General features: G+C 53.6%; 1 protein-coding gene across 2 annotated transcripts in view; it reads right to left on the bottom strand.

The window, feature by feature from the left end:
• The window catches only part of ICE1 (interactor of little elongation complex ELL subunit 1), a 59,786-nt gene extending 49,850 nt beyond the window's left edge, over window positions 1–9,936 (bottom strand). For both annotated transcript variants that reach the window (XM_065905236.1, XM_065905237.1), the window contains exon 1: window positions 9,636–9,936. In XM_065905236.1, coding sequence (XP_065761308.1) covers window positions 9,636–9,719 — 84 coding nt within the window. In that variant the 5' untranslated portion in view covers window positions 9,720–9,936. The remainder of the gene's footprint in view (window positions 1–9,635) is intronic.
• Between the last annotated feature and the right edge of the window lie 6,415 nt (window positions 9,937–16,351).

The following is a 16,351-nucleotide window of genomic DNA, read 5'->3' as shown; positions in this document are numbered from 1 at the left end:
TGGTTTGATCCCTGGATAGAGAACGTATCCTAGAGGAGGACATGGCAACCCCCTCCAGTATTCTTGCCTGGAGAATCCCATGGACAGAGAAGCCTGGCATGTTACAATCCATAGGGTCACAAAAGAGTTGGACACGACTGAAACAAGTTGGCATTTAAAGCAGCATTTATTCACAATAGCCAAAACGTAGAAATAAACTAAACATCAATTGATAAATGGATGAACCATCATCTGATGAAGTAAAAAATAAAATGTGGCACAGTCATACAACATGAGTATCTGACAATGAGCAGAAATGAATGGCACACGCTACAGCATGGATGAACACTGAAAACCTGCTAAGTGAAAGAAGCCAGTTATAAAAGGCTAATGCTGTATGCTTCATTCATGTGAACTGTCCATAACAGGCAAAGCCAGAAAGTAGACTAGAGATCACCAGGGACTTGGGGGCTGGGGAAGCGGGATGACTGCTAATGCTTCATGGGCTCTTGGAGAGAGCACAGGTGCAGGAAAAACGTGTTTAACAAGTGGTAACCGGGTTTCCGTAACTGTGAATATATTAAAAACCACCTAACTGTACATATTAAAAGGACGAACCTCAGGGTATGTGAATTATACTTCAACAAAACGGTTACAGCTAAATTAAAAACAGGAAAGCAAAGTAAAAGACTCAAAAGATATGGTGGTAAAGCTGAAAAAAAATGTCCTCCAAACCTCTGCCCCCAAAAAGCAGAGACATGGGAAAGAATTCAGAAAAGTAAAAGCAATCAGTGTTTCAGTGCAAGAGGTCTCACTTGCCTGGTAAGAGTCTCAGGAAAGAATGGAAAAGATAGGGAGAACATTAAACGCTGAAATTCAAGAAGAAAAACCCAGAACTGCAGCCAGAGTTGCCAAACTAAAAGGGCCTAGCACACAAATCCAAACTGGATCCAAAGCAGGAAACAGAAGCACAGAATTTCAGAGCCTGAGGCAAAATAAGGATCCTGTCAGAGTCATGAGAGAGAGAAAACCAAAATGACACAAGTCACAAACAAAGAACCTGGACTCAGAATATCTTCCGACTCCGACAATCATCCAGAGACCTGAGGAAGGAAGCCTTTAGCATGTTGGGGGAAAATGAATTCCAAGGTAAAATTCCGCACAAGCTATCAATCAATCATGATGGAAAACAGACATTCTAACACTTGCAGTCTCCTCAAACTTACTCCCCAGACGCCCCTGCTCAGGGAGGCAGCCAAGGACATGAAGAGAGCCCACCCTAACCATGAAATGACGGAGAGGACCAGGCAGGCACGGAACAGAGTCCCGGAGAGCTCAGCAGGGAGCTGCGCGCTGGCTGGGGCAGGCCCGAGGGCTCAGAGGGGGTTTTCCCGAGGATGAAACCACAGGAGACCCGGTGGGACGAAGGCATCAAGATGAGCTAACTGACAGAGAGCTGCAAGGGAACGTGGCGTCATCACACACTGAGATGGATTATTTTTTAAATAACCTCGTCCCACCCACCCCCAATTCTCTTTCAAGTTCTTTGCAAGTCAATCTCATCTTCCCGGCCTTGCTTCCAAGTGCCATTCTGTAATGTCCAGAACTGTGCCAGACACATTCCAGAAACCTCAGGCTCTCTGGAGAGACACAGGTAGGTTTAAATTCCTCTTCCACCACTTTCCAGAAGGGTGCATTGGGCAAGACAACTTAACTTTCCCTGCCTCAGTACTATTTCCAATTTTACAGACAAGGAGACTGAAACACTTCGTGTATGTGTTTGGGGTTGGGGCAGGTTATGTATCTGGCTTGCTATCAGGATTAAACAGAAGGAGCCATGTAAAGCGTTTAAGTTCATCTCTGATGTATTAACATTTTCAAGATTAATCCACTGAATTAAGTAAGGATATAGCTATTAATCAGAAGAACCATTAGAAAACACACAGATAAGGAAAAATAACTGCAATTTACTCCAGAGTTTGGCTCTGACAGTCATAATGATGTCAACTCTGAATAGTGACCTAAGGGTCATGGCGACTACACTGAGACGATTGATTTTTTTCACTGTGGGGGGGGGGCCGCGGCAGCCGGATAGAGGGTACAAGGCAGAAAGACAGCTCAAGCCTCACCCTCTAAAGGCAGAAATGGAAAAATATGTCTGAAACTGAAAAACAAAAAGTAGCAATACACACGATTATTTAACAATATGCAAAGGTGCGAACAAAACTGGTGTCTCTCGAGAACGCGGACAGGCGGGCTGGGGGCTTAACAAATCCGGTGTGTCTAGCTGTCTTTCTAAACCACGCTCTAAAACCACAGTACACAGCGCCACCCGGGGAAGGAGCACCCCCACCGGGTGAGGACAGCGCCGCGGTGGCCACAGCGCCCCAGCCCCTAACTCCTCCTCTGGCCCGGCTGGCTGCTGTCTCTGCGGTGTCCTAATGGAACAGTCTCCGGTGCTTCTCCGACCCTGGCCGCGGCCAAGGCCTCTAGCTGACGCGTCTGGGACCGTGACCGTGCTGTGGCGCGGAGGGCGCAGGCCCCGGCTGACCCGCGCTCGCGTGCGCACGCCGGGCCCTCCCGGGCTGCCCAGCCTCCAGGCAGGACGCGGTCCCGGCAGCTCTCCCTTCCCGGGAGATGATGGCGGGGGTGTCCCGAAGCCGCTCTTCCTCCGCGGCCCTGCTCTCCTTCTGGAACCCCATTCCCGCTGTCTCTGTCCCACTTCTCTGTCCCAGCACAGCTTCCTCTCCTTCGGGGGCTTCTGCCACGGCGACCCCTGGAAACCTCACTTGCCCGCAGTCCCCTCGGCCGTCCTAACTCCCCCTGCGTTTCCTCTGCTTCCATGCTCGCCCCGCGCTCGCGGAGCCAGCCCCAGAGCAGCCCCGTGCTCCACAGCCCCGCGGTTCACGCCAGCCAGGCCACAGCCGCCGAGGAGGAGGGAAGAGAAGCAAGCTCCGATCCCCGCCTTCCCTCAGCACAGCGGCTGCGCACACAGCGCGGGGCGGGCCCGGGCGGGAGGTGGGCAGAGCGGACCGCCCCCGAGTTAGGGAAGCGGTCCTCCTAACGCGCCAAGTACAACACGCGGACAGCCAGCAAATAGGCAAAGACCCAATGACAGCGGGCTAAGGAACCTGCCTGTGAGCACTGACGTTCTCGGGGCGGGAAGGTTCTCGTCTGACTCCGGAGCCGTCCTTCCCGCCGTGGAGGCCTGCCACTTCCGCGGTCACTCCTCACCCCGCGGCAGGAGGCTGTCCACCACGGAGCTGGTGCAGACCAGAGCCCACAGGGAAGGCCTGAGGCTGCCGTCCTCAGAAAGGCCTGCTCGCAAGGGCTGGAACCAGGCTTTCTGGAGGGTTCCCGCCATGCCCGGAACCTGTAAGAGTGGCACCCGGTGGCCCAACGGTGCGACAGGGGTGCTGCTGAAAGCTGCTTTCCTCCCGGGAGCCGGGGCCTGGGCACGTAGGCAGGCGCGACCACGTGGCCAGCCCACAGCAGCCCCTGGGCTGGGAATCTCTAAGGAGCCGCCCTGCAGGACAATACTTGACACCATCACAACACAGGGCTACAGGAACTCCAGTCAAGCACTCAGCTGGCTTCCTCCACGTGGCACCTCGCTCGCCTTCCCTGGGTCTGCTCTCAATGCAATAAACCACTAACCTAGCCCTGGATCAGCCCTCCCTGGGGATCACCAAACCCGGGGGGTGGTGGGGATCGCTACTACAGGGTAACCAGCAAAGCCTCTCCAGACCTGGCCAAGTGTTCCGCAGAGAATACAAGGCTGTACTGGAACTTCCCCACACACGAGAGAGAGACTAAAGGAAAAAGGCTGAAGAGACACAAAAACGACATACAAGACATCTCCCTGACCGGATCTCGCACCAGGAAGGGGAAGCTACACCTGGCCATATTGTAGGCCCGTCGGATGGGTCTACAGATACTGACCCGGGGGAAATCGTACCCAGAGAGAGAGGCAAGAGGGAAGTGCGGCACGAAGGCTTCCAGCCCGATGGGAGAGCTGAGGCTCTGCTGGAAAGCGCTCAGATCTCGAGGAAGCACACGGAGTGTGGAGTGTGTCTGTGAGTGTGTGCAGGCCAACAAGGACCTGAACGCAAACATCTTGACCAGCTGTGAATGGGGTGAACAGAGTATCAGCCTCCTCTGCACTGTTCTGGCGACTTTCCTGGAAGTTCTAAACTATTTCAAAATAAACTCTTTTTAAAAACCACAAATCTCTCTGATTGCTGTGCTGTGGGTGAGTTGGTTACATGAACAGCTCAGATCCTCTCCGACGAGCCGTTTCCTCCTCCTGTCTGCAGCTGAATGGAGTCTGGTCGAGCTCCATGAGGGCTGAGCGTGTCCCCTGAGCAGTCAGCCAGGGCCCCAGGTGATGCCCCCTAGCACAGTGGGAAGGCCTACCCATCCACCTGCGAGCACCCGCCGGGACCGCTGAGTGACCCTGGCTCCGGGGAGGGCAGACTCCAGCCTCGCGGGCCTCTTCCTCCCCGTCCCTCTGCTCTGGGCTTGATCACTCAGAGACTCCGCTCCGCTGCCAGTCTCTGCCCGTGACACCTCCTCTGCCCACACCGCTCCCCTTCCGTCTCTTCCCTCTCGTTTATCACAAATGGTTCTTCTGGCCTAGAGCCACTTCCTCCGCGAAGTCTTCAGCTTCCCCTCCTGGATGCTCCCAGGGTGCGTACTCTGACTGGCCCCTAGAAAAGGACAGGTGACCTCTGACCAACACGGTCTGAACTGTGTGGGTTCCACCTTTTACTCAGATTTTCTCAGTAAGTACTCACTGTAAGACACAAACACTGTGATTGCTGTCTGATTCATCTGTAACCTCAACCACAACACACGCTCCTTGCCTTTTCTGTTCACGGTCATTGTTCCAACACACACCACAGGATCACAAACACGGTGGCACTCAAAAACACTCAGCATGAATTTTAACTCCGTGGGCATTCGTGATAACCACTTACATGTCGGTGTGTCTAGGGGTAAGTATGTTTCAAGTTGCAAAGAACGGAAGCTGAAACCACTGGTGATAATCAATGGAAGTCCAACAAAAATTTATATAAATAATTGGCTCAAACCTGCTCCAAGGACAGCCAGACGCCATTTATTCTGAATCTATTCTAGTTACATAAGCTAAATAGTATGACTATGTGCTTCAAACTCTCATCTTGATTCTCCAGAGAGTTAAAATGTTTTGCTCTACAATAACTAAAATTGGTTAAAAAAAAAAAAAAAGCGGTGGGGGTGGAGAGGCCCTCTCCTTTACCAGAATAAAGGGGCTTATGCCAGCTTGACTTAAAACCTCTCAGCTTAAGATCTGTTTAACGGTACATAATTATCACCAGTGTGGGGATCCACACAGGTTTAGGATTTCCTAAGTTCGACAACCCATATGAACACTGGGCTCCAGATCAGTGATCAATCATTGTAACCAATAAGGATGAGAAAACAGATGAGGTGATGTGAGAGACTAGGGGAAAACGTGGTCAATCTATAAACTTCTAAATCAAGCAGCAAAAGCAGTGTATCTCTGCACCGCGAAAGAGAAAGAGGACAGGGAATTCCCTGGCAGTCCAGTGGTTAAGACTCCAGGCTTTCACTGCTGAGGGCTCAGGGTCAATTCCTGGTCAGGGAACTAAGATCCTGCAAGCCAGAGGCATGGCGAGAGAGAGAGAGAGAGAGAGAGAGAGAGAGAGAGAGAGAGAGAGAGAGAGAGAGAGAGAGAGAGAGAGAGAGGGGCCGGGAGGGGTGAGACGGGGAGGAGGACGTGCAGCCCACGCAGAGCACTGCCCCATGGGGACAGAGCGCGGGCCTCCACGGGGCTCCGGAGGGAGCCACGGCGCTGGCTCAGGGGCTCCTGCAGGCAGACACCCCTGATGTGCGCGGTAAACTTCTGCAAGACCCAGGACCTTGGTGCATCAGAGCTCACAGCAGGGTGTGCTCTCGACAGACCCCCTCTTTGAGACAACTGCAGCTGAGACACACACGTGCTGTGGTACTGCGCAATCCTGCAGAAGCTGCTTTTCCGCAGGGCCGACCGTGGGCCTACTGACTGGCAAACGCCTGCTCTCAGCCCTCCTGATTTCCCACACGCGACCTCTTGTACTTCCGTCTGCCTGCTTCTCCTGGTTTCATGACTCCATACCCACCTTAGTGACCAGCAGACGTGGACAGAACACGCTCCTCCCCTCTCCCGTCCCCACCTCTCCCCAAGTAAGATTCTCACAGTGAACTCAGAGCCCATCTGACCTGGCCGCTTCGCTTTTCCCCAGAGGGGACTGTGGCACCTGGAGGCGCCTGGCTCCACAACCAGACGTGAACACAGCTGAAACCCCTCAGGGCTCCAGTCCACACTACCAGTGTCTGTCCCATCCCGCAAACAAGGGTTCCCCTGAGCACAGCCACACCCATCCCTCCGGTGCTACCCGTGGCTGTCTCTACGCTACACAGGCTGAGCTGAACGTCAGTGAAGGAGACCACAACACCTAACTATTTATGATCCTGCCCCTTTCGGAAAAGGCCTGCAGACTCCTGTACTTAGAGACCTCACAGGACGACCCCTACGGCTGCTGGCTGGCTTGAGAACCAACAGAAGAATGCGGTGTGGCAGGAAGGAGGGAAGTGCCCAGGAGGAGACTGCAACAGCCTCTGGGGCAGAGATCACAGGGGTTCACACGAGGGTGGAAGCGGTGGGGACGGGGAGAAACAGGGGGATCAGGAGGAGAAGACAGTAAGCTGACGGGGTGGATGCAGGGTGAGAGAGAAAAGCGAGGAACCAAGGGGGACATCGAGTTTCTGGCCAAGCCACCAGGAGGATGCAGTTGCTGCTCTGAAGGAAGACCAGCTCTTTGAAGGAGAATTGGACCCACGGCTGGACAGCGTTATTTACACTCATCGTCCTCCTACACAAAAGCCTCCTGTGACTCACTGTCCTTTCAGAAGAAGAGCCAACATCCTTACGACGGTCTCCAAAGGTGCCCACGGGCAGCCTCTCTTCTAACTTCACCAGATTCCATAGGTCATTGTGCCCCCCACCAAATCCGTGCGCTGACATATAATTAGCAACAGGACAGGCACCCGCAGGGTGGCTCTCTGCTGGGTGAACAGGTCAAAACGGCACAGCCTTCAGGCTGCAATCTGTGCTCTTAGGAAGGAGACCCCAGAGCACTGCCAAGTGAGGGCACAGCAGGAAGGATCACGAACCAGGAATGCCGCTCTCATCAGAGAGCAAATCCGCCAGTTCCTGGATCCTGAACTTCCCGGCCACTGTGACTGCGAGGAGTGAATCCCTGTCACTTATAAGTCACCCAGCCAGGGCGGCCCAAAACCGACCAAGACCCCAGCGCGCACTCCACCCCAGCTACCATGCCTCCACCATGTCGTCCCAAGCACATGGGCGACTCTGGCCACCACAGCTGACCTCTCTGCCATCTGGGGTGCTCCTCTCCAAAGACGTCTACAGAGCTTATCCTCACCCTCTCTGCCCAAAGACAACCTCCCTGAGGCCTCCAGGACTCCCTACTTAAATTCTACCAGACACTGGCCCTTTCCTCAGCCTTTTATTCCCCTCCCTCCTTTCTCTGTTCAATTTATTTCCAACACATTTATTACCTTCTCACCTAACTTGTTGACTGTCTCCTCCTCCGACCTCCTAACATAGAGGCTCTAAGAGATGAAGAATACTTGCCTTTTCACCCACTGCTGTAACTGCACTTCCTAAAACACAGCAGGGGATCAAAAAATATTTTCTGAATGAATAAAGAGCCCAAAAAATAAATACAACTTACAAAAGATTCAAGAGAACTTCAATCATGGACCTGGGTTTTGAGGGGAAAACAAAAGCACATTACAAATACCTCCATGAGACAACTCAGCTCAGACAGTGACTTTTCCATTAGTTCCCCCTCTACTTCAGAGTGCCAGAGTAGGACTTTCTTCTCTCCCTCCCTGCTCCCAGCCCTTAAAATGTCTGGGATCAGTTCATAGATGATGCTGATAAAAAGACAAAACCCCAAACCCTCAGCTTCTCTGCCAGCCTCGGGGCCTACACTCCTTCGTGGCTTCACAGAGCTCTGCCTCTGTACCAACTGAAGCTTCTCCAGCTCCTCAGACACCTCGCTCCTTTTCACCCCAAAATCCAATCACCTGTCAAACCTCTACCTAGGAAGCTCCTCCCACACCTGTTCCAGTCTTGCTTCTCATCATTCACATGTCCGAATATCACCAGCTCAAGGACAACCGGCCCTCCAGGCAGCCCCAGTGGGGACAAAACCACCACTCCAACTCCTTTATTTTCCTAACACTTCAAACCTCCTAAAGTCTTACGTGCACACATATACCTGATCTACAAGATGCTTAGTTCACTACTCTATTCACCACTAGCTCCCCAGTGCCCAGAACACCTGGTAGGATAGGACTGATTTAATCACACATCAGTGCTGTGCGGGACGAGGACGAGCTCCCCTGGTGGCTCAGATGGTAAAGAATCCACCTGCCAAACTCAGGAGACTCAACTTCGGTCCCTGGGTTGGGAAGATTCCCTGGAGAAAGAAACGGCAACCCGCTCCAGTATATTCCTGCCTGGAAAAAAAATCCCAGGGACAGAGAGAGGAGACTGGAGGACTATACATACAGCCCATGGAGTCGCAAAGAGTTGGAGGCGACAGAGCCACTGAGCACACAGGCGCACGCGGTGGACGGCCCCACTTTACCACTGAAAAATACTGACGACAGCAGCAAAAAGAGAGACTCCTGACACGAGAGGGCCGCGATAAGTCCAGCTGGAGAGGAGCACCCCGCAGGACATGAGGCAGACGCTGGCAGCGGCTCCTCTTCTGCCTGGGGCTCGCACACTTCACGCCACACTTCAGAGACCTGCAGTGCCCGCGTGCCTTCGGGGAACGAATGACCCTCCTGGCCAACCCGCAGGCTACATGAGCACCCGCCCCCACAAGCAAGAAATACGGAAGGACTGGCCTGCACAGTTAAAAAAAAAAAAAAAACACCACCACCTTCTCCTGGAAGAGATTAGCTTCCCTTGGCATTCTGGCCACCACTCATCTCTCTCGGAGTCAGCCTTGGGGGAAACATCGGGATTGGAGAAGGGAACCCCGGAGGGCCCCCCAACCCTCCACTTGCGCTGCACCTAGGAAATGAATCCCGGATTCTAAGCCTGAAGAACGCAGCGGAAAGTCGCTAAGACGTGTCCAACTGTTGCAAGCCCATGGACTGTAGCCTGCCAGGCTCCTGTGTCCATGGGATCCTCCAGGCCAGAATACAGTAATGGGTAGCCTTTCCCTTCTCCAGGGGATCTTCCCGACCCAGGGATCGAACCCAGGTCTCCCGCATTGCAGGCGGATTCTTTACCAGCTGAGCCACCAGGGCAGTCCAAGAATACTGGAGTGGGTAGCCTTTCCCTCCTTCAGCGGATCTTCCCGACCCAGGAATCGAACCAGGGACTCTTTCCCCTGCATTGCAGGCGGATTCTTCACCAGCTGAACCACCAGGGAAGCCCTAGCCGTTCCCAATACTGGGAGGGGGAGGGGGGCTTCCGCCCTACCTCTGCCCCCACCCCCGCCCCGCGCCCCACACGGCCCGGCCCAGCCCCTCCGCGCCCTCGGCCTGAGGGACAGACACCGCACCTGCTGCAGGGACGCGCAGCCCTGACAGCGCGAGAGGTCCGCCGCCGTCCCCGGCGCCGCTGAGTGGGTCTCGCCCGGCATCATGGTGCCGCCGCCGGGCCCGCGGAGCCCGCGCGCCTCAGGGGCCGGCGGCCTCGGCCCCGTCCTGCCTCTGCTGTCGCCGCCGGGGCCGCCCGGCCCTACCGGGCCGCTTCCCTCCGGGTCCGGGCGGGTCCATCCGTGCACCGAGGTCCCCGTGGAGCCTGGCGAACGGCTCTCCGAGCCAGAGCCACCTCAGGCGCTGGAGAGAGGGACGGTACACCCGGCGCGGCCCCCCGAGCGTGCGACACCGCCCAGCCAGGACCCCGCCCCGCCTCAGCTCGCCCCGCCCCCTCGCCGCGGCGCTGGGCTGCCCACCGCGCCGCCTGAGGGAAAACGGGGCGCTGAGGCGCGCTGCGGCGGCGGGGGGACACGGCCCGAGGAAACGGCGCAGGGCGGAGAGGCGTCGGACGGACTCCTTCTTCCGCCGTGTAGGGTTTAGTCTTCCTTTGCCGGCTTGCTGTGTAGCCGGCTTTCCATAGACACCTAAAACCGTCGCCGAGGGGGAGGTGACCTGAGGTGACGTCACTGCAGGCGCCTCCCGGCCCTGAAGGACCCCGCACCCTGACGGGCCGGTGCACGAGTTTTAACTGGAGCGGCGCGCTCGGTCAGAGTGCGCCCGGGCCCAGGCGCAGACCCGGGGACTACATCTCCCGGCGGCCCCCGCGCGCCGGGCGGACCCCGAGCAGTTCTTCCGGCCGCCGCGGGCGTGCCTGAGGGGATGGTTCGCCTCGTCCGTTGTTGTCGTCGCTGCTGACCAGTCCTTCTTCCTAGACGTGTCTTCTCCGCAGCTCACCCGCCTTCCGTGTCCACGTGCCGTCGGGCCCCGCGCTCCTTGGCCTCTTTTTTCCCCCTGCCAAGCACAGCGCATGGCCGAATCCTGGGCGACCCCGCCTCCCGTCAGTGGCCGGCTACTACCAAATCTTTTTAAAATCTCATGAAAAGGGGGGAAAAAAAAAGAGAAAATCTTCACTTTACAGCAATTCCCGGATACACTCAAGTCCTCATCCTCTTGTTTGAACCAAAGTTTTCTCGAATATCCGCTGCCACCAGAATCTTTTTGATAATCCCTGCTTGTTGCCATCGGTTACCTTGCTCGGAAGCCTCAGACGTCGCTTCTCGACGTCTGGTTAGGAAGTCCGAATTCTTAGCGTCCCATACAAGAACTGCATGCATTAAAGGAAGCGTCCCAGACCCTACCAGCTCCTTCCTAAATCTTCAGGATGGAAATTGCAACTGAACCTCCCCCCGCCCCCAGCTCGACCCCGGCCACTTCCAAGAAAGCAGTCTGTGTTCCTCTCCAAACACCGGCATCCCTGGCCTTGCGTGTACACGCTCAGCGGTTGAAGCCGGCTGTGAAGTGCAGGGACAGGGTGTCCAGCAGTCGCCTAGATCGGCTGTCCTTGGCACTGAAGACACGTCTGTGCTCGTCCGAGAGGCTAGTGTGGGATGTGCAGAAAACAGGAGCAGGGTTAAAAGTGAAAGGAGAAGCGAGAAAGGGCAGAGGAGCCCCTGTGGTCCTGATGACTTTCCATGTCTGCCTTCCAACCTCGGCCAAACGGGTCTTAACAGTAACTTTTTACCTAAGGTTCCCCAAATGAGGGTGTTTGTTTTTTTTTCCCCCAGGTTTCGTTAGTCGGGGAGGCACCAGCTTATGCTCCAGCCTTGGCTCCCTCTGCACTGTCCACCCGCCCGCAGGACATCCCCACCCTTGCTGGAACTGGGAACTCACTGTCGCCATCCTGTCCCCTGCAGCTGCCTGGACGCCCTTCCTCCCAGCTTGGCGTTCGGTAATCCTACTGTCCTTCCAGGCCGCTCGTTTTACCTCCACGACCACAATATATGTGCCCCGTTTTGTCCCCTTGTTGTTTACTTACTGTGTCGTGTCCTAACTCCTTTGTGATTCCATGGACTGTAGCCCACCGGGCTCCTCTGTCCATGGGGTTGCCCAGGCAAGAGTACTGGAGTGGGTTGTCGTTTCCTTCTCCAGGGGATCCTCCTGACCCAGGGGTTGAAACTGTGTCTCCTGCATTGGCAAGCAGATTCTTTATCGCTGAGCCATCAGGGAAGCCCCTTTTTGTCCCTTAGCACTTTTTTTTTAAATTAATGCCACGTTTTGTCTTGGATAATGGTGTTCTTTATGTCTTAGACGTGAGTTTTCCTTTTAAACGCTGCAAAGTGCTGTACACAGTAGGTGCTTCATGAATGTCAGGGTGAGTCAGATTTGCTGCATCTAATTGAAAGTGAAAAATAATGAGTACTTCCGTTCAGAAGTGGAAGTGCATTTGTTCCATCTTCTGCCTTTCTCATAAGATTGTCAAAGGTGGTGGGGGGAATAAACAAAAAAATAAACCAGCAAAAACAAACAAACAAACAAAAAAACCCCAAAAAACAGCAGCAGTCTGTTTTGTATAATGTGTGGGCAAACTTTCCATAAATGACCACACAGTAAATATTTTAGGATTTTGGAAATATACAGGTCTTTACTGCGTATGTTATTTTCTTTATTTTTGAGGAACCATCTGCAGATGTAAAAATCATTCTTACCTGGCAGGCTGTGCAAAAACAAGTGTAGTTGTAGTTCATAATGGAAATTGGTGTTGGCCACTGGTTAGAGAATGCTGGAAATGACATTTTTCCTCTCCCATAAGAATGGCCACACCTACTGTGTTATACTTTAGCCACCTGATGTGAAGAGTCCACTCATTGGAAAAGACCCTGATGCTCGGAAAGATTGAAGGCGGGAGGAGAAGTGGGCAGCAGAGGATGAGATGGTAGGATGGCATCACCAACTCAATAGACATGAGTTTGAGCAAACTCGGGGAGATAGTGAAGGACAGGGAAGCCTAGCGTGATGCAGTCCAGGGGTCGCAAAGAGTCGGACATGACTTAGCGACTGAGCAACAGCAGCATTATGATGGACACAAACGAGCATGTGTCTGCGTTGCAGAAAACGAGGAGCAATGGCTTTGGAACCACACACCCGGCTTTAAACTCTCAAGCAAGTGATCTGTTTGAGCTGCTATTTCCTTGCAGAGGAGTAGCTGTAATTTAAGGGTAAAACGAAAAGGACAGGGCCAAGCCCATAGGCTCTACCATACAGTGAAGAGGTATTCACAGTTTATTGATGGTGTTACCTAGTTTGGAGAATAGATATCTCCATCCAACCCACATTAAAAAAATAATTTAAAAAAAAAGAAGAGGTTTGGTTTGGTTTTTTTTTTTAAGCAATTTAAAAATTTTGATCACACTTCCAAGGAAAATTGTTTTTCTGTCAGACTGTCCTAAGACCTGAAGTGATGTCTAGATTCTGGTTCTGATTTTGGGGACCCCTGTGCCTGGAGTCCAGGCAGCTGTTTAGAGAATCCAGCTATAATCTCAATTCTTGCCCCACACCCTCATCATCACCCCCCACATCCTTGGTAACTTCTCAAAGTTAATGCCTTGAAGAATAACATAATTTAAAGGTTAATTAAGTTGATTATTTAATTTATTAACATGATTCCACTGAAATGGCTAACAGGTTTTGTCCAGAAGTCAAGGCTTATATCAAGAACTCAAGTTCTTATATACAAGAACTCAAAATGGAAAGCTGTTTGTTCTTTGAATATTCTGATATTTTGCTTTATGGAGAGCTATTCTTTTCACCTGCTGCATTTACCCATAAGCAAAATAGACTATATTTCTTCTGTCTTTTAAAATCCTGAGAGGTGTGTTATGGAATAATGTGCAACTCTAGCAGTCTACAGTTCAGTGGTGTTATCTAATTAAGTTGTGTTAGTTTCTGCATCTGTGATGTAATGCTGACATAAGCCCACAAGATGTCTGTCTTTCCCTGTATGTGTTTTAGACCCAAATGGAATTTCCAGTCATGTTTATGACTTACTCGCAATACTCTGGCCACCTGATGCAAAGAGCCGACTCATCAGAAAAGACCCTGATGCTGGGAAAGATTGAAGGCGGGAGGAGAAGGGGACGACAGAGGATGAGATGGTTGGACGGCATCAGCAACTCAATGGATATGGGTTGAGCAAACTCGGGGAGACGGTAAAGAACGGGTAGCAGTACTGCAGTCCATGGGGTTGTAGAGAGTCAAACAGGACTGAATGATTGAACAACAACAATCCCTTCTGGAACAATCCCTTCGGGGAGGGGAGAGATGTTTGAGTTTTCCCTGGGGGTCAGTGGTGGGCTTTATGCCTTTGCTTCTCTTTTTAAATTATTTATGTATTTGGCAGCATTGGGTCTTAATTGCAGCACAGGAGATCTTTGTTGCATCATGCAGGATCTTTTGTTGCAGGGCAGAGATTCTTTAGTTTTGGTGTGCAGATTTACTTTGCTTTGCAGCACGTGGGGTCAGCTTCCCGACGGGGAGCAAACCTGTGTCCCCTGCATTGTAAGGCAGATTCGTAACCTTTGGACGACCAGAGAAGTCCCAAAGCGCCAGCTCCTTAATCAAGGGGTGTGACCCGGAAGATTGAGTTTACTCAGAAACCTGAAGAACCAGTTTTTGGAAGACACCCTGAGGCTGGGAAAGATTGAAGGTGGGAGGAGGAGGGGACAGAGGACGAGATGGGATGGACAAGAGTTTGAGCAAGCTCTGGGAGTTGGTGAAGGACTGGGAGGCCTGGCGTGGTGCGGTCCATGGGGTCACAGAGTCAGACACGACTGAGCCACTGAGCATCAACCTGGAAGACCGAGTTTACACAGAAACCTGAAGAACTGGTTTTTGCTTTAAAACAAGCGTGATTTGGAATAGAAGGCAAAACTGATACAGCTGATACAGATGAAGCGCAATTTAAAGGACTTCCTGGTTGCTAAAGCCCTCTCCAGGGGAGGGTGGGGTATTCTGTGAACATCTGGCAGCTGTAACGCCTGGTCACCGCGGACTCTTCTGTGGTCTCCAGGATTTGCTTCCTGAAAGTTCCTACCCTGCAGACCCAGTAACTTCTGGCCCCTTCCAGCCCCAGAATCATCTACACAGTTTGGGGGACCAGATAGAAGATGAAAATGCCAGACCCCTTGTTGAGAACTTCTGATGAATTATAAGATGCAACAGCAAAGCCTCAAACAGGGGCGGGCCTCTTGTGCACGAGGCTCAGTCTGACCATGGGTTGCACGCTGAGAAAGTGGCCGCCCCCTCCCTGTCCCGAACCAGACCTGCCCCCAGCTCCCCTCCCTGCCCCGTGGTCCACCTTCTCCCAAGCCTGGAGCGCAGAACTGTGTCCTCCCGCTCCCAGACTCAGCGCACCAGGTGGTCCTCCCTCCTGTGCTAAGAGACACCAGAGTCCAACCAGTCCAGAGACATTGTGGGTGGACCTCTTGCTTCACCAAACACTCTCATCCTAGGCCTGGGGTCTCTCCTCCCTGTCTGTCCGTCCGTCTGTCTAGGCCCTTCGTGATCCTGGTTGCACATGGTCTCAGCCACCCATGTTGTGGGTCACTCCTGTCTCCTATGGCTGTGATTGTAGGAGTCCACGGAGCCCTGGAATAACTGCACGGTGACCCCAGGAAAATTCTGAAGGACGGCTCAAAATGTTGTTCTAACTGTCGAAGAAAAGAAACTTATTTCCGACACTTGACAAAGAACAGCAAAGCCTTTATTTATGCCCTGGTGACAGCTGTAGGGAGCCCTGCCGGGGTTTTGCGGGGGGAGAGAGGGCTTGGGCTCCGCGCCAGCGACCACAAGGGAAGGTGGAGATTTGCAGCCACGGTGCAGGGCGGTGCGGGAGGGGGTGGTCAGGGGGTGGAATGTTTCTAAGAGAAAATATCCAGCCTCGGGGGGTGGGGGCGAGGGTCCTGGCTAAACCATCCAGGCAGGACTCTTGCTGCAGGCAGGCAGGGTGGTCAGACCTCGCGTAGGGGGCATGGAAGATGGGGAACATGACCGGAAGTCTCCAGGGTCCCATACCCAGGGTGGGGCCTCCTGGTCCAAGTGACTGAACAGGACTCTGGCTCAAATCCGACCCGGCAGAGATGAACCCTGAAGCCCGGGGGTCCGGGCCACACTGAGAGGACGGCTCGGAGGAGGCCTGTGGAGGGGAGACCTGGCAGACTGCGGCAGCTGTTTCCCCGGGCTCTGCTCCGCCCGCCCCTCCACGTGTCACCTGAAGCAAAGCGCTCTCTCCTGGAAGAAGCCTGGGGACCTATCTGTCTCAGAGCCACCGCTCAGTCCAAGAGCGAGGGAGCTCTGTTGAGGCCGTTCTCTGTCATGCTAGTCGCTCAGTCGTGTCCGATTCTCTGCGACCCCCTGGACTGTAGCCCTCCAGGCTCCTCTGTCCATGGGATTCTCCAGGCAGGAACACTGGAGTGGGTGCCATTTCCTCCTCCAGGGGATCTTCCCCGCCCGGGGGTCGAACCCGCGTCTCCTGCACTGCAGGCAGATTCTTTGCCACCTGAGTCACCAGGGCAAGCCCACCAGGGCATTTCTGGATAAGAATAGCCTTCCCTGTTGGGCCTTCAAGGCTGCCGGCGGGTCCCAGCTCCGGTGACAGAAGGCTGGCCCCCGGTGAGAAAGGGAGACAGAGGTCACTGCAGGTCACCCGTGGCACCTTCTGACCCCTGATCCTTTCAGGCAGATCCGAAGCAGGGAAGGGTCTCTGGTGGACAGGGTCTGCGGGTAGCGGTGCTCCTTTTGA

Source organism: Muntiacus reevesi, chromosome 14 (assembly GCF_963930625.1).
Source record: "Muntiacus reevesi chromosome 14, mMunRee1.1, whole genome shotgun sequence".
Taxonomy (NCBI): domain Eukaryota; kingdom Metazoa; phylum Chordata; class Mammalia; order Artiodactyla; family Cervidae; genus Muntiacus; species Muntiacus reevesi.
The sequence above is the reverse complement of the archived record's forward strand: the minus strand, read 5'-3'. Positions and strand labels throughout refer to the sequence as shown.